The sequence below is a fragment of the Rhinoderma darwinii genome, chromosome 9, assembly GCF_050947455.1.
Source record: "Rhinoderma darwinii isolate aRhiDar2 chromosome 9, aRhiDar2.hap1, whole genome shotgun sequence".
NCBI lineage: Eukaryota > Metazoa > Chordata > Amphibia > Anura > Rhinodermatidae > Rhinoderma > Rhinoderma darwinii.
The window spans coordinates 81,178,627-81,202,020 of NC_134695.1; the positions used below are offsets into that span (position 1 = coordinate 81,178,627).

The window sequence follows — 23,394 nt, forward strand, 5'->3', positions numbered from 1 at the left end:
GCAGTAGAAGCTCAGCGGTTCCACTGCAAAAATCGCAGCTCGGAAAAAAGAAAAAAAAAAAAGCTTATACTTACCCCTGGCTTTGTCAGAACGACGCTTTCTCCGTTCTTCTTCCAGGCTGACCTTCTGGGATGACGTTTCATCCCATGTGACTACTGCAGCGTCCTATCCGGAGACCGGACACATCGCCATGACTACGGCCAGGGTAAGTATAAACTTTCTTTCTTCTAGTGCTGCTTTCCGTAGCAGAAATTCCGCCTGAAAAACCCACAATGTGCTGCGGGTTCTAGGTCGGATACGTTGCATAGTTTTTACGCAGCGTATTCGACCTGTGGTGACCGGACCTTGTACATCCCATCCAGGCTGCTTCTTCACCAGTCCCTAAAATCTTATGTCTACAATCACTACGTTCCATTTGTATTTATTCAAGTAAATCTCTTCTTCATTAAACTGGTTGTACAGGAATATAAAAACATATAAAACAGGTATTGCAGCAGCCTCATTGAAGTGACTATGACGGAGTGCTACACCTGCCCACAGGTTGGGTGTGATATTGCAGTTGCTTTTAAAACAAAGCAGCCATGTTTTTCTAATCCTGGACAACGCCTTTAAAATCTCTTATGTCGGATTGGTGCCGGCGGCAGAAAGTTCAGTCTCTAAAGGAATATTTTTGTAATTCTTGGAGTCATAGAATCGGCTTTGCGTGCGCAGATGAGGGGGGGGGGTTTACTTACCGCCATGCGGTGTGATATCTGCTCCGCTGTCAAGCTCAGGTTATAGTGCTGAGCTTCTAGTCGCTTGCACTGAGTTTCCAGTACTTGACGTTCAAGATTTTGTTCTGTAGAGTAATGAAAATGTATGAGAACCCAGAATGTAAAGAGAATTACTCCATGACAAAACCTGGATTTATCTGGGTAACAGCGACAATCTCCCCCCAGCTCCGTCCTGCGTTATGTCTAATGGTAATAATACAGACGTCTCATTTGTTCCTCTTCTTATGCCCGCCCACTGCCGAAAACTGGCCCGCCCTGAATGCCAAAATCTCATCTGAGATAGTGCGCCCGTCCTGTATGGTCCGATACCATTCCCTGCTTTATCTGGGCCTCATCTAGTTACTGCGCATGCGCTGCTATGGCGTTCCGTTGTGCGCACTCACTCGAACAGGACATTGATGTGCAAGCGTGCATTTTCGTGTGCTGGGGGGGGGGGCCGTCAATCAAAAGTGAGCGGTGTTAACGCTGGAAGGCTTGAGGAATGAAGATAGAACTCACTCATTTGCATACGGCGCGGGAACACTAAAAAACGGAATACTAACAGTACAGAGCTACTTAGAAGACAATTATAGGATACATAAAAATGATTTTTCCCCCACAGCTATTGCTGGTTTAATAGGTGAAATGCTGGTGACAGGTTCCCTTTAAGAGGTGCATAATAAAAAGCTCAGCAGCGTTCTCATGGGTTATGCCAAAGTAAAGGAGATATATGAAGTGATTTATGCCAAATTTCTATAAAAACCTTTCATGGTGTATTTATTCCATGTAACGTCAGTGTTTGTACATCTTAAATATTTTTCTAATATACATTACATTAGCGCTGCAGCTTCTATATATTCATTATACATAGAAGCTGCATAACACCGCTGTAAGACAAATCCGTCAGTCACCTGAGCATCTCCTGTCTTCTTCCAAAAAAAAACAAAACTATTTACTCCTAATAACCGATCAAATTTAAGTTGACTTGATCAGCATTAGGGTTAGATTGTGTGTCAGACGCACAGGAGACGCTGACTGACGGGTTCGGCTTACAGTGGCGTTGTGCAGCTTCTATGTATAGTGAATATATAGAAGCTGCAGCGCTTTAACTAAATACATTTTTGTTATAATCTTATATTAGAAAAATTTTTACGAAGACAAAACACATACACTGCAAAAAAAATGGAAAATCCACGTCATGTATTTTACCCGCGCAGCGTACGCCAACACATGGCTTTATGTTTTCATTCCTGTCCTAGTCCGGCTCCCAGTGAAGGTTTGTCTAGGAATGAATCCAGAGCAGACAATCCTCTGATATAAACAGCATGGACTCCACTGATACTTCTCACAGCTGTCCTAATAGTTTGTTGCAATGTGTTAGGTCAGGATGGGTTTAGATGCTGAAAATGGTGATTAATTCAAACACAAAACATAGTTGTTTTTTTTTTTTTTTTTTAAACCAAAAGGCAGACATTAAAGGGACACGCCAATGAATTTTCATTATTGTACCGGGTGGTTTGTTGCCGAACTATTCCGGCTGCAATTATTTTCACGTGACCGCATGGTGACTGGATGATTCCTACAGCGTCTGCTGTGTGGACCGGAAGTCTCTCTCACTGCATTCCTATGAGACGCTCAATGTGAGTCTCATGCATCGTGAAAGAGACCTCCGATCCGCACTGCAGACGCTCTAGGAATCGGCCAGTCACATGACATAATTGCGGCCCGGATAGTTCAGAAACAAAGCGCCCGGTAAGAGGGTGACCTGTCCTACCTTTTACCAGGTGTATTTGACAAGCGGGAGCTACAATAATTTTTTTTACTGGAGTGTCCATCTGAAGGGTGTTTTAGGGATTAAGCAAACACAAACTTATGGGATAGTCAGCTGTGTGGAGAAAAGGGGGTCCCCCGTCCCACCTTGTGAAGCAGCCTAGCCGGCCGACACCTCACCAGATAAGACAGGGAACCCCGATTCTTTACGTAGGTGTAGATCCCGCAGCATATACAGATTTATGGCAGATCCTGAGCTGGGGTACCCCTTTAATCATAGTGTAATGCAAAATGTGCAAACCCTCGATGTCTGCATGAATGTACTTATCCAACGATAAGATTTGAGAAAACGCAGTATTTTTTCCGTCTTCTTTATAATGAGGCTGGGTTCTCATGTTGCGGACGTACCGCAGCCGAGTTGCGCCAGAAACCTTGACAATCTACATGTCGTTCATGGCCACCAAATAAAGCTATTCTGCTGCATAAACAATAAAAGGACTTTTACTAGCAGTAACTTTGAAAACCGCAACAACATGTATCGGCCAAGGTGCGCCAACAACGTGAGAATCCAGCTTCACATGCAGCCCCCTCCCAAACAAAAAAAAAACCCTTTACCCACCTTCTATGTGTTCTTGGTAAGCTTCAAATATTGCCTCAATTCCCTGCCATTTGGGTCTTGGTGGTTCATCTACTTCTTCCTCCTCCTCTTCATCAGAGGTCTCTTCCCCTGAGGTTACATCAGGGTGTGGTGTCCCCCGCACCACCCCCGACTGCCCGGGCCCCTGCTGTCCATTCTGGTGTGGGGCTGGGGGCCGACTGGTTTGCTGCAGTTCAGGAATGTTATAGCGGACAGAGGCGTCAGGTTTGTGGTTTTGCTCGGCACAGTTCAAGGCAGAAACTCCTAGAGGGACGAGAAACCGTTATTGGAAAGGGTCTGGACACCTGCGATGGTGATTGCGATGGTATTTCAAGCAGAAGAAAAAGAAAAAAGATCCGATTCTCCCCCCAAAAAAGAAAAAGTTATAAATAATCAAATAAAATGTTCTAAAACAATAAATACAATAAAGCATTTTGCAAGGGGAAAAATATTCACAAATTGCTGCAACTATTTATCCTGCGTGGTGAACACCATAAAATAAGAAGTGGCAGAATTGGGTTTTTCTGTCCATTTCCCCTCCCACAAAATAAAAGGAATAAAACTTAAATGTTTTGTGATCGGACTTACGAGCAGCCGTCTGTATACAATATGTGCACGCCGCTATCTTGGACCGATTCTATGTATGATATAGTACAGCAGGGTCTATATACTGCTGTATACACACAGCTGACGTCCTGCGCAGTACACTGTAGGTTTTATGTTTCCCCAGTGGGGGGCAGTGTGGCGGTTGCCTCACCTTTGTGTTTCTGTAGAGCCTTCTGGGTAGACTGTAACACAGATTCATGGAACTGGTGAGCGAACTCCTCCGCTATGAAGGGCTCCCAGGACTTGCTCCTTCCGTTCACGCTCTGAGACGGCGGTACGGGATTCTCTTTGGCTGAATGCCCTCGAACAAAATTTAGGATGCTCAAGCTCTTCTTCGCTGGAGTAGCAGCTTGGTTTTGCCTGATTTTCTCTGTGGTTAAAATGTTGGCGGAGGGGGTTGGTACCCGAACCGGCAGAGGGGCGACTCTATCCAGGAGTTTTGGTTGCTCTGGACGAATGAGCTCCGGAGGCTTCACGGGTTCCGGTGCTGTAACCGTGCCTGAAGTGGAGGGGACCGGAGCGGAGAGCTCTGCCGGCTTCAAGGGCTGAACTACGGTCTGATCCTGAGAGGGTGCGCCTGAAAAGAAAGCACAGCTGGTTATTTTTGGAAGGTCGGAATTGTAAAACATTGACTTCATTTTTCTTAGTTCCGGATAGGTTGTTCAATTTCTCAGGCCATTGAGACTCCGGTACAGAGCCGTGCAAATTAAAATGATGAAAGGAAATGCACAGGCAATATGGGGACCTGCACATCGCTGCAGAACTAGGCAAGTGTGGTAGTCTGGGACCGTAATGTGACCACAACCGGAGTTATTGGAATGGCAGCCATATAGGTTGTCGTCTTACTTTCCTAGAAAGAAAAATGACCAAATGCAATATTTAACATCATTGACGCCTGAGAAGTATGAGAACGTCAAACCGGATAGAAAATGACCAATATGTGGACCTAAAAACGGAGGAACCTGAGGAGGCTGTTGTGGGGGTATTGCTGCTCCTGTTGAAGGTTACAAAGCATTTCTACCCCCTCAACGGGACTTGTAGCTTATTCAAAAATTTGGTTTAAAAACATGACAGTCCGTCGCCCACAGTGCCGCATAATTATAGTGGCTTTCCTTACGTCTTACCTGTGGGCAGAGGAGAAAAATTACCCCGACATGAAGCCAATAGGGACTTCTTCACCGCCTCAGGCGCTGCGATCTTCTGTTTAATCGCTTCAAGCATTTCAACCAGCTTCTCCTTGTCTGCCAAAAGCAGGACAGCGTGTTTAATCATCAGCAGATTACAATATCTCTCCCACGTGATCTACCCTCTGTATACAGAGAACATGTGGAGAAGCTCTTCAGAGTATACGGTATCGTGCTGCGTCTTCTAACAGCCGGCAGGACTATACCACAGGCGGAGGCCAAGTTTCATCATCTAGTTGTAATGTTTAACAGTCCTGCCAATACTTTGAGTCACATCTAAGGCCGGGGCTAGACATGAACTTTTTTTGTAGTGAGCGATAAATCGATGTCTACAGGAATCCAAGAAGCTGGGACTATATACAGTGAAGGAAATAAGTATTTGATCCCTTGCTGGTTTTGTAAGTTTGCCCACTGTCAAAGTCATGAACAGTCTAGAATTTTTAGGCTAGGTTAATTTTACCAGTGAGAGATAGATTATATTAAAAAGAAAAAACAGAAAATCACATTGTCAAAATGATATATATTTATTTGCATTGTGCACAGAGAAATAAGTATTTGATCCCCTACCAACCATTAAGAGTTCAGCCTCCTCCAGACCAGTTACACGCTCCAAATCAACTTGGTGCCTGCATTATAGACAGCTCTTACATGGTCACCTGTATAAAAGACTCCTGTCCACAGACTCAATGAATCAGTCTGACTCTAACCTCTACAACATGGGCAAGACCAAAGAGCTTTCTAAGGATGTCAGGGACAAGATCATAGACCTGCACAAGGCTGGAATGGGCTACAAAACCATAAGTAAGACGCTGGCTGAGAAGGAGACAACTGTTGGTGCAATAGTAAGACAATGGAAGACATACAAAATGACTGTCAATCGACATCGATCTGGGGCTCCATGCAAAATCTCACCTCGTGGGGTATCCTTGATCCTGAGGAAGGTGAGAGCTCAGCCAAAAACTACACGGGGGGAACTTGTTAATGATCTCAAGGCAGCTGGGACCACAGTCACCAAGAAAACCATTGGTAACACATGACGCCGTAATGGATTAAAATCCTGCAGTGCCCGCAAGGTCCCCCTGCTCAAGAAGGCACATGTACAGGCCCGTCTGAAGTTTGCAAATGAACATCTGGATGATTCTGAGAGTGGTTGGGAGAAGGTGCTGTGGTCAGATGAGACTAAAATTGAGCTCTTTGGCATTAACTCAAGTCGCCGTGTTTGGAGGAAGAGAAATGCTGCCTATGACCCAAAGAACACCGTCCCCACTGTCAAGCATGGAGGTGGAAACATTATGTTTTGCGGGTGTTTCTCTGCTAAGGGCACAGGACTACTTCACCGCATCAATGGGAGAATGGATGGAGCCATGTACCGTCAAATCCTGAGTGACAACTTCCTTCCCTCCACCAGGACATTAAAAATGGCTCGTGGCTGGGTCTTCCAGCACGACAATGACCCGAAACATACAGCCAAGGCAACAAAGGGGTGGCTCAAAAAGAAGCACATTAAGGTCATGGAGTGGCCTAGCCAGTCAACAGACCTTAATCCCATCGAAAACTTATGGAGGGAGCTGAAGATCCGAGTTGCCAAGCGACAGCCTCGAAATCTTAATGATTTACAGATGATCTGCAAAGAGGAGTGGGCCAAAATTCCATCTAACATGTGTGCAAACCTCATCATCAACTACTAAAAACGTTTGACTGCTGTGCTTGCTAACAAGGGTTTTGCCACCAAGTATTAAGTCTTGTTTGCCAAAGGGATCAAATACTTATTTCTCTGTGCACAATGCAAATAAATATAATAATTTTGACAATGTGATTTTCAGTTTTTTTTTTTAAAATATAATCTATGTCTCACTGGTAAAATTAACCTATCCTAAAAATTCTAGACTGTTCATGTCTTTGACAGCGGGCAAACTTACAAAATCAGCAAGGGATCAAATACTTATTTCCTTCACTGTATCTCAGATATCGCTGTCCATAGGAATGCATTGAGCAGCTTGAAAATCTTGTCCGAATCGCTCCTGACCGGTGTGTAGCTCTGAAATCCCAGCACGTACAGATAAAGATCGCTAGTAAATCTCTCGACTGGAACAATTTTTAAAGTTTACTAAACGTTCTACAAACTTCTGACATGTCCGAAGTTTTGGTTGGTGGGGGACCGAGCACCGAGACCCCCACCAATCGCTAAAACGAAGCGGCAGAATTGCTCGTGTAAGCGCTCAGCCGCTTAGTTTCGGTTTGGCTTTTCTCAGAAAGCCGATGTTTCTGAATACGGGCTCATAGACTTTGTATTGAGCCCGTACACTGCTAATTTGATTTCTGGAAAAAGCCGAACAGAAATGACGCGGCTGAGCGCTCACACCACACCGGCCACAATTAAGTCTTATCAGCCTGTACTCCGCTACATCGGCTTCTGCCGCTTCGTTTTCGCAATTGGTGGGGGTCTCAGTGCTCGGACCCCCACCAATCAAAACTTCAGACATGTCAGAAGTTTGTTAAACGTTTAGTTACCCTTTAAAGAGCGCTTCAAGCTACTCAATGCATTCCTATGGGCAGCGATATTTTCTAGTGCTAAATCACTGTCCACAGGCTGGGAATCTTATCTCTCACTGCAACAACAAAAAAAGTCTGTATCTAGCCCCCCCAGACTTATATCCCAGTCATCCATTGCAGTGAAGAAAATGATGATTCCAGTGATGCTGTTGGGGGCGTGTCTGTCAGCAAAGTGCTGACAGATTCCATACATCAACCAGCAGAAATGGGACTGGAGTATGAGATAATGCAGAACAGCACAAGATGAGTAAAGCGAAGGATTTCATCTACATAGAACCTATTACAACTTTGTAGAAGATATTTAGGTATTTGCTCCCCCTCCTGTAACTTTGTTTGATCTCAGGCTATTTAAACAGACCGAGCCCAAGACATTCTCAGCCAGACGTCTGTCATCTTATTCTCACCTCTCCTCTGCTCCGCGCTCACATGCGATAGATCAAAGAAAGTCAGGAACTTTTTCTTCTCTTCCAGATTGGGGCTGTTGTTGAGCTCATCTGGACTGAACCTTGTAGACAGCGGGGAGTGCGGTGATGGGGTCTGTCTTTTGCTTTGGATCGGAGGCGATGGACTCCTTTCCCTCAACATTCGCCTTCTCTTCCTTCTTTTCTGCTGCAGGATTCGCTCCTTTTCTTGTTGAGTAGTGAGTCCGAAGATTTGAAAGAACTCCAATTTCTGTCGATAAACACAAAGATCGTGAAAGAATCGGCCGGACCATCTTTTATATAAATGCGTCTAAGTTAAAGGGGTTATGTGGGGACCAAAAATGATTATCAGTGTAGTCCCTGCAGCATGTGATACACTCGCTAATATACATTCCGGTCCCCCGTCGCACTGATTCTGAGATTTTCATAGCGCTGCCGGGGGACGGGAAGTCGAGTTGCATAGTCTTCTTTGACGGTGATGATACGACTCTCCGTCACGTGATTGACCCGCTGTACTCTATATACAAGCAGGAGCAGTAGTACAGAAGTACAGCGGGGCCGGTCACATGACAGAGTCGTATCGTCATCAAAGACGACCGTGCAACTAGACTTCCCGTCCCCCAGCAGCGCTATAAAAATCTGTGGCTGTATATTAGCGAGTGTACACACATATTGCAGGGACTTCACTGATCATCATTTTTGGTCCCCACATAACCTCTTTAACGGTATGAACTGACATGACCAGAGTGACTATGGATAGCGGCACAATATTATCAGGCTTCAGTCAGCTGCAGATCCAGCACCTACCTCAGACGACGTGTCCAGTTTTAGCGCCGGCTGTTCAGCGACTCTGCGGAGATGTGCTCTCACCTCCTCCTCATCACTTTCATCATAAGAGTCATCAAAATCATAATAATAACCTGACAAAAAGAACAAACCATTCAACATGTGTCTCACATCTGCAGGACCTCGCAGGTGGAGGGGACTCCTGGCTAATAATTCATATAGGCATTCTAGCAAGGTTTCATCATGTTCGCTTTATACAAATTTAATTTAAAGGGGTTTTCCACGATTGGAATAGGGTGGGTGCCCTAAAACAGCCAATACTCACCTGAGAGACCCCGAGGAGTTCCAGCGCAGTTGTTCTGGCGCTCCCCATCGCTCTTTGTTACCAATATTGCAGTCACTGGCCTCTGTAATATACGGCACACGACAGCGGAGGCCAGTGATTGGCTACAGCGATCATGTGGGTATACGGGCATGTAATCGCTGGAGCAATGTCAACAGAGTGGCGGGGAGCAGCGGAGTGGCTGCGCAGGAACGCCAGGGCATCTGTCCGGTGACTAAAGGCTCTTTTATTGTATTATGGCACCCCCCTTGTTCTGATCTTGGAAAACCCCTTTATATGAATGATTATAAAGCAAAACAAGAGGTAATTCATTTACCGGAACGAGAACTTGCAGAGAAACATTGAGGATCGATGGGTTTATAGTCCCTGATCTCCACTTGTGCTGCAATGATTGTATCGTGCCACTGACATGCTCTAACTGTTCACAGCAGCCTGTATTCTGCGTATTGACTGGTAACGGAGGATCTTCATTAGAGGATTACCGCTTACCTTTCTCACGAGCTTCTTTTCGCCTCCTCTCTTCAAGATCCAGCTTACTGACCAGCCTGCGATGCTGCTGTAGAAACTCGTCATATATATACATGGGATCGCGAGTCCTGCTAGGGGGGGTTCTGTGTGACGAGCTTGGCTTGTGTAGGTGTGTGGTCTCTGCCGTCTGGCCAGCCTGCTGGAGGGAACTCCTCTGCTGGTTTAGGAAGGACTGTGTCGACTTTTCAAGTTCAGCTAGAAAAGGGGCATGAGAATAACCAGTGTGCTCCAAAGAGGATTCTCGGATGGGTTGGTACTTCTCAGTCTGTTCCTTTCTCCGTGGTAAATCTTCCTCCTCTTGCTGCTCAAAGCTGTATGGACGCTCGACTTTGATAGAGGGCAACGTTTGTCGGCTATGTTCATAAATATTACCGGTGTGGTTATGGATGGAGGTGGGTTCCTGGCTACGACGGGACTCTGAGGGGGTATCCATGAGTGACATTGGGTTCCAAAGTGAAGTGGGAACAGAATGCTGCTGGGGTTTGGGTGAAATGAGGGGTGGTGGACCTCCGAAATGCTGCAGTGTCTCCCGAATGTTCCCATCATTACGGGTGGGCAGAACCCTAAACAAGAGAATGGCAAAAATAAATAAATGAATATCTTCCAGGTACAATACACGAGTTCCACTGGAGCAAACTGCACGGATGACCCACCTGAGGTTTTCTGGCCTCATCTCAGGCTCTTGACTAATAGGACGCCCAGTACCATCCAGCTGCTGTTCTAGCACTTGCTGACGAAATTCTGATACCTGGTACTGACGATCTTCCTTTTCTTGCCGTAGACGTCTTTGCCGGGCTAACCACTTCTCCTCCTCTTGGGTCCTCTGAGCCAAGAGAACAGCTGCTGCAGCGCTGCTTGTCGGAGGGAATGCAGAGTGGCTGGAGATCAGACTGGGCACAGAGTGGTGCGTGGTAGGAGGTTGGTGCATTTGGTGTTGGACTAGCTTTGGCGTCGGTACAGATGGTTCTTTCAACTTTTCTATAAGGGCAAACAAACTGAAAACTTAAAAAGACGACACAATGATATCTGAAGACAGATGGATGATCACTCCTGGTGTAGGATATTAGTAACACGACGGATGAAGGTGTAAACTCACACTAGAAAAGCCAAAATAATAAAAATTACCAGGTCTGGTTGGAGCCGGCTGTTCTGTTGGTTTTACCCGCTCTTCTTGGTGCATTCGGTGGGAGTGCAGCTCCGTTTCCGCCAGATATTGGCTTTCTATGCTTTTTATGAGGCTGGCCTCCTTCTCTCTCGTGCGTTCTCTTTGCCGTTCAAGTTCCCGCTCCCTTTCCCTCTCTTTCTCTCTTTCCATCTCTTTCTTTTCCCGTTCCCGCTCTCGCTCCCGTTCTTTTTCCCGTTCCCGGTCAGCTTCTCTTTCTTTCTCTCGCTCCCGTTCTCTTTCCCGTTCACGCTGCCTCAACTCTTCATCCATTTGAAGTCTTTGTATGCAAAACACCCATTATTTTTTTATTAATATTATTTTACAGGCAAAAATAAACTAAACAGTCATTTAATACCAATAACATACACGATCTGACGTTTTTAATAAAGTAAACAAATTCTCAAATGTAAGTTTTGCATCTCATTGAGTAACAAACACTCAGACCAGATTTATTAGGACTAGTCCATTGGAGAAGTTTAGCAGCAGGTCGACGCATTTTCTAAAGGGTCTATGGAAAATGAGCTGAAACGTTGTTTTGCTATGGGAATCGTCTCTACTATGTTTATTCATCTCCCCCTATATTTGTAGCCTAGACCAAGATGTGATTCTTGGTGTCCCCTCATATTTTGGCTTTGGTCACATTTGACCCTGTGCGAAGACACAAGAATGTGTATCGTTAGTTCTCAGGGACGTTCTGACTACTTTGGTGATCCATACAAAACGCGTCAGCGTAAAGTCACAGCTATCAGTAATTTGAGGTTTGTACTACAGGAGAAGTTGTACTGTGCAGACACGGATTCACTTTACCTCTCAGCCGTAAGGCGCTCCGATTGCAGCGCGGAGAGTGACGAATGGGCAAGATCTCCCGGGTATCTGACTCCCGACAAGTGCAGGTGCATGGCCGACGGGTGAAGAGGTTGGAGTGATCCAGGGCTGTGGAGGGGGTAGAAGGGGGACCTCAGTGCAGACAAACAGTATGAATCATCCATCCTGCAAGACAGAACTAGAAGGTGAGTATCAGTCATTAGCTGAAAATCGAGACCCACTCTCCAGTCATTGGAACATATATTCACCTGAATGCCGGGTGGGTGAAGGTGTGGTGGGCCAAGTAACTGTTGTGATAATACGCTGCTGCCGCAGCAGGGTCCAGTCCGATGTGGGGCAGTGAGGGCATGCGGAGGTCCTCAGCGGTGTGGTATGGACGGAAGCTACGTAAATATTCTTCAGTAACAGCGTTTGGAGGAACCACGTGATGCACTGACCGCTGCAGACTGGAAAAAAGTGGAAACCATTAAACCAGTCATTACCTAACGGCACTTGCAAAAACAAACTATTTACCTCCGCTCGGGAAATCATCATTTACCCCCACCAATCGCTAAAACGGAGCGTCGGCAGAAGCCAATGTAGCGGAGTACGGGCTCATAGACTTTCTATTGAGTCCGTACACCGATTTCCGGAAATAGCCAAATAGAAACGAAGCGGCTCAGCTATGACATGTCACAAGTTTGTTGAACGTTTAGTTACCCTTTAAGAATCCATACAGCCCAGTATATGTATTCAGTAACTCACTTTAAAGGTTGGAAGCGGGAATCCTGCACAACAGAGCCTGGCGGGATGGCAAAGGCATATGTGCTCCCCAGCATGTGTGTGGGCACAGCAGAGGTACCAGTCTTCTCAGAGGACAGCTGTGACTCTGCAATCAACCTCTCTCTGCTGATACTGTTTGCCCGAGAAGAGTTGTCAGACTGCTGCAGGGAAGAGAATAGACAAGTTACAGCCACAGCCACGAGTCTCTGTTCACAATATTGCACATCTCAAGTAATCACATTTCTCAGTGAAGCGTTATTATTATAGACTCCAGTGATGATCTGGTTTGGAAATTGTAGAATGTAAATCTATAAATAGCATAGTTATCGCCCATAGGATGGCGCTTAGATGACTAAACCATTGACTCGTTAACCGCATAGGCAATTAAACAATAGGATATGCCCATTTCTGAATAACAGTTTATATTTACTTATCCTGTACTGATCTAGATTAAGCTGTATTTTACTCCAGAGCTGCACTCACTATTCTGCTGGTGGAGTCACTGTGTACATACATTACATTACTTATCCTGTACTGATCCTGAGTTATATCCTGTATTATACTCCAGAGCTGCACTCACTATTCTGCTGGTGGAGTCACTGTGTACATACATTACATTACTTATCCTGTACTGATCCTGAGTTACATCCTGTATTATACTCCAGAGCTACACTCACTATTCTGCTGGTGGAGTCACTGTGTACATACATTACATTACTTATCCTGTACTGATCCTGAGTTATATCCTGTATTATACTCCAGAGCTGCACTCACTATTCTGCTGGTGGAGTCACTGTGCACATACATTACTTATCCTGTACTGATCCTGAGTTACATCCTGTATTATACTCCAGAGCTGTGCTCACTATTCTGCTGGCTGTCATTGGATACAATCAGCAAGCTTGGCGACAGCACCCTTATTAACTTAGCTGAGCTCTTATAATGCGCGGGGGGGGGGGGGGGTAGTTTTTCTACATTAGATGACTGTATGGACCCGGTGTATAGACAACACTTCCCAGAATGCAAATCACCATATAAAATCTGCGCCGATACTGAACCAACAGGGATGCTGGGAGAGCTCTGGCTGTAACCCAGGGTCAGTACAAGTTCAGTAATATAATGTATTTACAGAGGGACTCAGCTGTAATTATAGAGTCATTTTATATATATATTATACACACAATAATACATAGGTTATAACTGGAGCCATTACTGAGTGGTAAAGAACATGTTACGTTGTTGCAGAACTGATCACTGCGGGCCCGGCGGGTCTCTTGGGGCCCTTTATAAGGATGGATAGTTTGTAATGGGCCAGGGAACGAGGTGGCAGCACAGCAGAGATCTGAGTCTTTGCTGATCTGGTAAAAATGCAACAAAATGTCAGAAAGTATCAGAGCAGAGAGTCAGATGAGCGTGACGCGTGACTGCTGACTATCCTCTTACTTTACCTCCACAGCTACACAAATGCATCTCCTGCCGGTGGAAATGAGACGTAATTGTGTTTTTACAGGTCAAGTGTCTGCAAACAAAATATTGCTGTCAAAGGTATCAGAGCAGCCGTACTGCGGCCATGCGAGTCATCACAAGTGCCCACTCACTGCAGGCCAGATGTAATGCACGGGGCAGGACTGCCAACAAAAATGGATGTACTAAGCTGGAAGAAGCCGGGTTCATCGAGCCGCAGATTCACTCCCTGGGAATTCATCCTCTCCTCCAGCAGACACATCAGCCATAATTAATTGAAAGAGATGGGGCCCCGTTGATTGGAATTCTTAATGAGCAGCAACATCTGTTCACTTTCCAGGCTCTTGTGTTCTCGCTCCCTGCCCCCTCCCATACACCCTGCTGCCGGAACCCTCGGCCTCCTCTGATCCGTGCCCTGTCCCTGCCCATCAGGCATTGGAGAGAGGTCAGCGAGACATTATGGCATGATAATAACAATGTGGGGGTGGTGTCATCTGGGCACACCTAGACACAACTTAACCCGCCCTCCAGCATAGCCTCATTTATGCCAGTGAAGGTTGTAAGGCCCCAGCCCTGATACGGAGCATCAAAGACCGCGCCAGAATAGAAGCAGAAGCGGAATTTGCATCTACATCAAAAAGAGTAAAAAAAAAAAAAAGGTTCTTTCAAGCCGGTCACTTTTGTTTTAGTAAATATTCTCTAATCCGCAGACGAGCTAAAGCAATAAACTGATGTATATACAGCAATCCAGTCATTACCGGCTGCAGGAGGATTATAGAAATACATTAGGAGCGCGATACGGGGTGACACAAACTATGAGCGATCACGCTGTTTGTTCGGGTCAGACCCGCAGTTGCGACAGGACTTGCAGCTTAGAAATGCACCCGTATTGCACTGCTGTGAAACCGGCCCTATAGCTGAATCCTCATTTTGGGCCGCGGTTACAAAGAATGTCCGATCCTAGAGAGAATCGCTCTGTAAGGGCAGAAACGCACAGCGTCCGCACCGCAGATTTTACACAACAGATTTTATTGCGGAAATTCTGCAGCATTGAATTCAATGGGGAGGTAAAACCCGCAACAAATAACAGATGTGGGGAATTTTGTGGCGGAAAAGCTGCGATTCCACAAAGTCAGAAAAAACAGAGAACCCTTTTTTTTGGTTCAAAATTAATAAGCGGGCACATGGACTGCAGCGTCATGCACCGGCTATGTCAGCGCCCAGAGGGGAAGTATTCATTTTGTTGGTTTTTTTTCTAGCACGGTTTCTGCAGTGGAGATTCTGCCCGAAAAACTTTGGTGCGTTTTTTTTCTGGCGGAATTACCTACGGGTTCCAGGACGGACACATTATGTACTTTTACGCAGCGTATCCGTCCTGTGTGAACCCAACCTAACTGGTTCTAATGACTGCGTCTGATCTTCCTGCTCATCCAATCACTGCGTGCGACAGTCATAGCAATTACAAGATGTGACCTGAAGGGGAGACATTACAGCGGGTCTGTACTTCGTGAGGACGGGGACAATTTGTACTCCTCCCATCTTCGTCTACTTTAGGATACATGTCTGGTCCTGAATGAACAATAATGCCAGGAGTTGTCACCCCCCCCCCCCACCAGAATGAAGACAGAATCTGACTCCGTGATGTACCTAAGCGAAGAAAAATACGTCATCTAACAAAGCCTCAGCTGTGAGAACTATAAGGTCTGTACAGGTTTTCAGCCTCTGAATGTAAACAAGAATATACCCATTCACTGACAGCAAGCAGACATCTCAAATGTTGGCGGAATTGAAGCAAAATCAATTAGAAATTTGCAGAACTTTTCATAATACAATGATTCATTCTCATTTACACAACACCGGAAAACCGCCCCACATGTAACGTACGGACCCCTAGATAGGTCTGTGTAACGTACGGACCCCTAGATAGGTCTGTGTAACGTACGGCCCATTAGATGTCTCCGTGTAACGTACGGACCCTTAGATGTCTCCGTGTAACGTACGGACCCTTAGATGTCTCCGTGTAACGTACGGACCCTTAGATGTCTCCGTGCAACGTACGGACCCCTAGATGTCTCCGTGTAACGTACGGACCCCTAGATGTCTCCGTGAATCGTACGGACCCCTAGATGTCTCTGTGAATCGTACGGACCCCTAGATGTCTCCATGAATCGTACGGACCCCTAGATGTCTCCGTGAATCGTACGGACCCCTAGATGTCTCCATGAATCGTACGGACCCCTAGATGTCTCCATGAATCGTACGGACCCCTAGATGTCTCCGTGAATCGTACGGACCCCTAGATGTCTCCGTGAATCGTACGGACCCCTAGATGTCTCCGTGAATCGTACGGACCCCTAGAGGTCTCCGTGAATCGTACGGACCCCTAGATGTCTCCGTGAATCGTACGGACCCCTAGATGTCTCCGTGAATCGTACGGACCCCTAGATGTCTCCGTGAATCGTACGGACCCCTAGATGTCTCCGTGAATCGTACGGACCCCTAGATGTCTCCGTGAATCGTACGGACCCCTAGATGTCTCCGTGAATCGTACGGACCCCTAGATGTCTCCGTGAATCGTACGGACCCCTAGATGTCTCCGTGAATCGTACGGACCCCTAGATGTCTCCGTGAATCGTATGGACCCCTAGATGTCTCCGTGTAATGTACGGATACCTAGATGTCTCTGTAGGAGACATCTAGGGGTCTGTATTCTACACATTGACCTAAAATTAGGAAACCTGCTACTTTTCTTTTTTTTCAGTTGGTACCAAATTTGATCTCACTGATATCTGAGGTTCTTCTACTCACTGTAGGACGTCTTTAAACACTGCCATAATGTGTACAAGCGTATTTAAACAAGCGGTCGAATCGCTGAATCGTACGCATTATAGACGCCCGTGAAGCCGTGTGTTTTTTTTCACTACCTGAGACCATCCATGGGGACAATATTCTTTTCTCATGAATATTTACTTATCCACAAAGTGGTGATTGGCCCATTCTGCTGGTCTCTCGCACATCAAATGCCGATCGGTCCTAAACCTAATTTCCCAAATGATTCATGGGGTTTTAATTGTATTCATGTTGTGGGGTAGAGATCCGATTACCTGGCGTGCTTCACTCCTCCACACTCCGTTCACGGTTTTAGTTGGTGCAATGGTCACCACAGGTGGGGTGTTCGGCACACTGTGGCCTCCTGGGGGCACTATGATGGGCCCCATTGGACCTCTCTTGGGTGTGCTGGCAGGAGAACTGTGATTTGTAGCCGGAGATGAAACTGGGGAAGACTCGTTGCTTATTGATGATCCTGCGAGACACAAATGGAAAACGAGAGATAAAATATTAGTGACTACTGCGAGGAGACTGTAATAGCGACTGAATGACAAGACGATTATAACAATGGTTCTCCGATTCTAGTAAATAAATGCAGATGATGTGGTTTTAGTAGATGTAAAATGCGCCCGGTTTATTAATGGCATGCATCACAAAATACTGGTGTCAATTATGGCCGTGAGGAATCTATTTCCAGCATGTTTGTACGGTGGGTTTTCGTGAGCTGTTCCCATAGTCATCAACATTAAAAGAAAAACCTGCTGGAAATAGATCCCTCTGTGTGTGATGAATCTATAGAATATGAGAGACTTTTTGAACTGAATTACTGAAATAAATGAACTTTTAGAGGCTATTCTAATTCATTGAGAAGGACTAGTATATGCTCCAAGCACAACGCCACCGGGTTAGCACAACATCCTGGATTCTTTATCATCATCATCCAGACGCGCCTCCTGTGGTTTTATTCTTATTATTAGAATTGCCTAAAACTACTGTCCACATTGAGATGCCAGGTCAATAGACTGTACAAAGATGGAACATTTTCATGTATTTTAGCGCTAATTCAGACGAACGTAAATCTCGTCCATGTGACGGCCGTCACACAGACACGTAATTCTATGGAGCTAGTCAGGCGGCCGTTGTTTTAACGGACCGTGTAAAGGGCCCGTAGAAAAATAGGACATGTCTTATTTTTGCCTGCTTTCACGTGCGACTCGTGAGTTTACACCTGTAAGGGTATGTTCACACGGCCTATTTTCGGCCATTTTTCAGGCCGTAAATGGCTGAAAAATTGGAAGCAGAACGCCTCCAAACAACTGCTTATTGATTTCAATGGGAAAACGGCGTTCTGTTCCAAAGGAGTGTTTTTTGCGGCGTTTTTTTTACGCGTAAAAAAAAAACCGGCTGCGAAAAAGAGCAGGACACTTCTTGGGACGTTTTTGGAGCCGGTTTCCATAGACTATTGAAAAAAGCTCCAAAAACGGCCGTAAAAAACACAGCAAAAATCTTTGCGAAAATCGTGAGTGCCACAAAAAACGTCTGAAAATCAGGAGCTGTTGTCCCTTGAAAACAGCTCCGTATTTTGAGACGTTTTTGCTCATTGCGTGTGAACAGAGCCTTAGTCTTAAAAAGCCCTTACATACTACATGCAAGAAGATCTGAGATGGAGTTTCTGAAAAATGGCAAAGCAGGCAGTTGGGTCTGGATGGGAAGAGCGATGCGCAACACAAAATACTTCCCCTTGTGGGTCAGGAAACTCGTGCAGCAATCTAGGTATAATATTGTCTCCATAGATGTGAAGAGGAAACGATGGGTCTGGAATGCGGGGGCGGCCGGACCATCACAAGACGATTGTTGAGCGTATTTTCTGGCTTGTGGGAGCAGCGGAGAGGTGAGGTGTCATGCAGTTACTGTAAACTGATGGTGGGCTGGGAGCGAGTCCACGTGTAAGGAGAATAAAGCTCATCAGCCAGACATTTATTTTATCCCCGAGAGGCAGATGTTCTCTCCAGCAATGTTGGTGGCCACGATCGGACAAGTGATCTGATCCTTATTCATTATTGGTCCTAAGAGGGGCATATGGAGGCAACAGAAAGGGGTACCCAGATTGGGATATAGTGATAATTTCGCTCTGGGGGGCCGCTCAATGGTAATGCTTCATTTCAGAGTTCTCAGCCTAATGCAAAATAGTGGTGTAAAGTTTATGAGCATCGGTCCTAATGGGAAATTCTGCAATAACAGCCAGAAAATAAACTGGGCAGAACAGACTTTCTGTGCATTTCTAGTCTCATTATTTAAAGGGTAACTAAACTTTTAAAAAAAGTTTCTGATCGGCTTTCCGCGGACAGTGTATGGACTGATAAACTTTCTATCAGTTTAGTTACCTTTTAAGAGCGCTGTACATGCAAAAAAAGGGTTGAAGTACATGACATAAGAATAAAAACTAGTACAATACACATGGGAGCGATGAGAGGAGAGGACCCGGTCTGCGAGGCTGACAATCTACAAGGATTGGGGGAAGTGGACAGAAGGGGAGGGTAGAAGCTGTTCATCTGGTAGTGTAGCAGCAGCAGGGTTATTGGAGGGTGTAAGCTTTTTTTAAAGGGGGTTCTCAGGTTGCATTTGAAGGTTTGGATGGTGGGAGAGTCTGATGTGTATCAGTATGGGGGAGGCACAGGAGAAATCTTGGAAGGAGCAGAGAAGGTGGTCATGTGAGGACTGGAGATTATACGTGGGGAGGTATTGGATATTTTGGGTCCATACTAATGGTTGAACATACTACTTCTGTTTGGTGTACACGGCACCTGAGCTTTAAGCTTTTACCTATTTGATTGACATGTTCTCTGCTCCGACCTTTAAAGGTGTATGCACACAACATATTTTTCTGCAGCAAATCCCCCACATGGATTTGCCACAGAATTGCTGCAGATTTCACCCTTTGCAGTGCGAAGGGCAAACTCCATAGCAATTTCAAGTCAAATCTTCATCATAATCATTGGCATAAAAATACGACACGTGTGAATCCACCCAAAGTCACTCAGACTAATCAACCAAATTATTTCCACTGCTACAGATTGTCACAAAAGGCAGTAAGAGTCACCGCAGGCGATCATATCCACCATGTGTAGAAAGACATGAGAGGTGCAATACTGCAGCAAGACAGGACGCAAACACGGACTACACCTCTCACTATACTCACGAGACCGGTAACGCATAAAACGCTAAGAATTATCCTCGCCATATAAAACGTTGCAGCCTTGATGCTCAAGAACTGAAGGAAACGTCATGTGTGGAGCACCAGGGTTATTGAGCAGATCAGACCTCGCCGTTGTAGGATGTGCACTCAAAGCACTCGATCAATGATCTGCTGACCTGGGGGCCACATCTGCACCATTAGCTGAAGAAGAAGCTACAAGGCATTCCCAGGACGCTGAACCTTGAATAGGAAGAAAGGGAGAAGAGAAGAATGAGGTTTATCGCGGCTGCATCTAGAGACAGACCTCTTCCCATTAGCCTGCGGATGTGAACACGGGAGGAAGGGTCTGCTTATTACAGGGCAGAGGAGCTGATAAGGTTCACAGCGGCTATTGAAGCGGATCTTGTTAACGGAAGGCCAGGAACAATTAGGAATATAATCCTTTCTGAGCTGGGGAGCTGTCCCTGACCATTCAAAATCAATAGCTACTCAACAAGTCGGGCAATTAACGGCCCCGCTGCTCCGAGCATCACCGCCTGTAGATGTGCGCGCAGGGCGACCGTGTGATCATTGTAATTAACTGCTGGCGTTCTTAGAGGACTTGCTCAATACAATTAATTGGGATTAGAGATGAAGAGTCCTGGCGTGGCGATGCCCTCCAGCTCTCCACTTCATGATGCCATTTTATCTGGGGAAGGTGTGTGATTAACAAGTCTGCCTGATCCTAACCAATCCATCCGCAAATAACCGTGACGTGGGGAGAGGGATATACGGAGGTAATCTAGAATTTAGCCGTTAACAATTTTCAATTAGGAAGCGATTGTTTCTAAACAGCACAAAAGAACAGTTTCGTGTACCCCGCTCTACTGGAAATCCAAACCCGGCATGTTAACGTGTCGAATACGGAATCATTGGTGACCTTTATGTCATGATACAGAGGTTAAGATCAAGACGACGGTTTCATGAAAAAAATAGGTTAATTTTTGTCACGGTACAACAATTACCCTTGTAGAGATCGGTCGCGTCAGACAGAACGGTTACGTCTGGGCTAGAATACAATCACACAGAACAATCGCACCTAAAAGTCTCTCCTCGCCAGTAAAGGAAAACAGACGAGAAAACGCAGCCAGAAAACAAACAAAGGATGAATTTGTGTCTGCGGGAATGAGACAAATGGGTTATTCAAAGGGTCCAGGAGGAAGACAAAGGGTTGTTCTATGTAACTTTTCTTTTTTGTAATGAAGTTACGACTCCCGAGTCCTCGGCACTTGCTCAGGTCATGCTCTGAATACCCTGAATTTTATAATGAGCCAAATGGTGTTCCCTGAAGTCACCGAACCTGAATTGTGTATGGACGCCAGACAACGTGGGGACGACGCACTACAAGTGTAGAAATGAAGCGTGGTCAGGCCTTAATCCCACTTAATGGGTGAACGTAAATACGACGTGCAATATGGTCATCTAGAACATGGGAAGATCGAGCACTCAGATTGTCCAACGTCCTCTCCCCCTTTACATGAAAAAATAAATTGCAGGATTTATCCTTTGTTCTTCCGGTTCCTTCCATCCGCCACTCATTCTCACAAGTTTCGCTGTATAATAACTTATGTCTGGAGGTCTTGGACATTTACATCAACAGGAAAAAAAATGTTTTTGAAGAGCTCATCCATACCATGTCCCAGACTGATAACACGCAGAGATTACAGAGTTTACAAGGGTAAGAGGTGACGAAAGTCCACAGCAGTCAATTAACACCAGACGACAGGACATGGAGGAGGCCGAGCTGCCACCAGACAAGGATGGATACCCCCTGCTTAGCCAAGGCACCACGGAGACTGCTCACCTCCCCCACCCTCGCACTTCATCATCCCATGCACAACCCTCAGCATTACTGCAATAAAATGCCAAATACCATCAACCCACAGATCCGTTACCAAACAGTAATGGCGAGTCCTCAAGAGCTTCCATACACACCCGAGGGGCACGGCCCAGAGATTGCAGCAAACGTTAATGGTCCACCAGATGGAAATCTAGAACTGGGATCAGGAGTGGGAATGTGAGGATTTGACGCTTCAGGTCATTGTCTTGTCTTGTGTTGTGTTGTGCGCTGCGGCTATTGACAAGGCAACGTAAGTAGGAAATACACAGATACATTTTAAATCAGATCTGAATTTGCATCATTCTCTCTATTTACTGCAATCCGCATTGAATAAACTGATACATTCATTTGCATTCACAGACTTGGGTGGGGTGTAAATCGTTACAAAACAAAAGGAATTATGGCAAGTGACGATTGCTCATCATTACAAGTATCTTTATACCACAGACTGAAAATGTGAAGTGCAGGGAGCTGCTAATGTGGGGCCTGAAGCTGCAGATTCACAGAGTATCAGTGATGAGAAGCCGCCTGATCTGCTCCTGATCGCTCACAGACTCGATGCCAGCTGCAGAATTACAAAGGATTTTGCTGCACCCTCCTCCCTCCTTGTACTCCACATCATCCAGCCCAGCACTGCTCACATCACACTAAATGGGCCACTTATGAGATTAATGTACTCTGCAAACGACCGGTAATTTCTACCTTAATTATGAAATTAATTTGCTGCTGTTAAATTCTCCTTCTTCACTGAAAAATAGGCTGTCATTTCAGAGAGTTGTATCACCCACCCTGCACAAGGACACCAGAGTAGTGGTCTGTCTACCTGGAGACGCCTGGGACCAGGGGGCAATGATTCCTTCTATATGGCCAATGAGAAGCAGTAGTAGCGACAATCTCTACGGCTCAAATTCAACCGGATCCAACTAAGGCCCCATGCACACGACCGTAAAAAACCTCCGCAAAAACGGTGCCATTCACTTTCATTGAACACTGACACCTTTCCGTAGCACTACGGAAGGGTGTCAGTGCCGTGGAAATGTTCCGGGAATTATGGAACATGTCCGTTCTTTCGCATTTTGCGGGCCGTGCTCCCATACTTTGAAAATGCGTCTGTCAGTCAGCGGCCGGCCGTGCCCGCAATCGCGGGCCGTGATTGCGGGCACGGTCGTGTGCATGGGGCCTAAATGGAAGCTTTAGAATCCTTTTAGACACTTAAGACCTTTCTTGACTTCTCATGTAATTGTGATAAACCGCAATCCAAGCCATAAGGATGATGTGAGGCCAGCGTTACGTGCTAGGATCAGCGGCTAACAAGTCCTGATATTAACAGCCAACAACTTGGTCCTTCTTTAAATGCAGCGCAACACACAAAGGGCCACTAACCCTCCAGTCTAGAGCATGTAAAATACAGCAATGTTATAAGAGGAGCGGCTCATATCTGATGTAATGTCTCTGGAGGATATAATAGTGCTGGAGTGTTATAAGAGGAGCGGCTGATATCAGTCACATATGATGTAATGTCTCTGGAGGATATAATAGTACTGGAGTGATATAAGAGGAGCGGCTGATATCAGTCACATATGATGTAATGTCTCTGGAGGATATAATAGTACTGGAGTGATATAAGAGGAGCGGCTGATATCAGTCACATATGATGTAATGTCTCTGGAGGATATAATAGTGCTGGAGTGTT

The 23,394-nt window shown here is 45.7% G+C and overlaps 2 protein-coding genes across 14 annotated transcripts in view; one reads left to right on the forward strand and one right to left on the reverse strand.

Annotated features, from left to right (window-relative positions):
* Positions 1-23,394, forward strand: part of GINS2 (GINS complex subunit 2) — a 199,062-nt gene that overhangs the window by 38,590 nt on the left and 137,078 nt on the right. The window lies entirely within an intron of this gene.
* GSE1 (Gse1 coiled-coil protein) overlaps positions 1-23,394 on the reverse strand; it is a 299,551-nt gene that overhangs the window by 1,516 nt on the left and 274,641 nt on the right. For 10 of the 11 annotated variants that reach the window (XM_075838296.1, XM_075838298.1, XM_075838306.1 and 7 more), the window contains 13 exons: positions 16,902-17,101; positions 12,316-12,494; positions 11,820-12,017; positions 11,554-11,736; positions 10,707-11,023; positions 10,235-10,559; positions 9,543-10,144; positions 8,732-8,844; positions 7,907-8,174; positions 4,890-5,006; positions 3,917-4,342; positions 3,142-3,423; positions 735-838 (listed from right to left, as the gene is read on the reverse strand). In XM_075838296.1, the coding sequence (XP_075694411.1) occupies positions 735-838; positions 3,142-3,423; positions 3,917-4,342; positions 4,890-5,006; positions 7,907-8,174; positions 8,732-8,844; positions 9,543-10,144; positions 10,235-10,559; positions 10,707-11,023; positions 11,554-11,736; positions 11,820-12,017; positions 12,316-12,494; positions 16,902-17,101 (3,314 nt within the window). The remainder of the gene's footprint in view (positions 1-734; positions 839-3,141; positions 3,424-3,916; positions 4,343-4,889; positions 5,007-7,906; positions 8,175-8,731; positions 8,845-9,542; positions 10,145-10,234; positions 10,560-10,706; positions 11,024-11,553; positions 11,737-11,819; positions 12,018-12,315; positions 12,495-16,901; positions 17,102-23,394) is intronic. The other variant, XM_075838297.1, reaches the window with a different exon arrangement.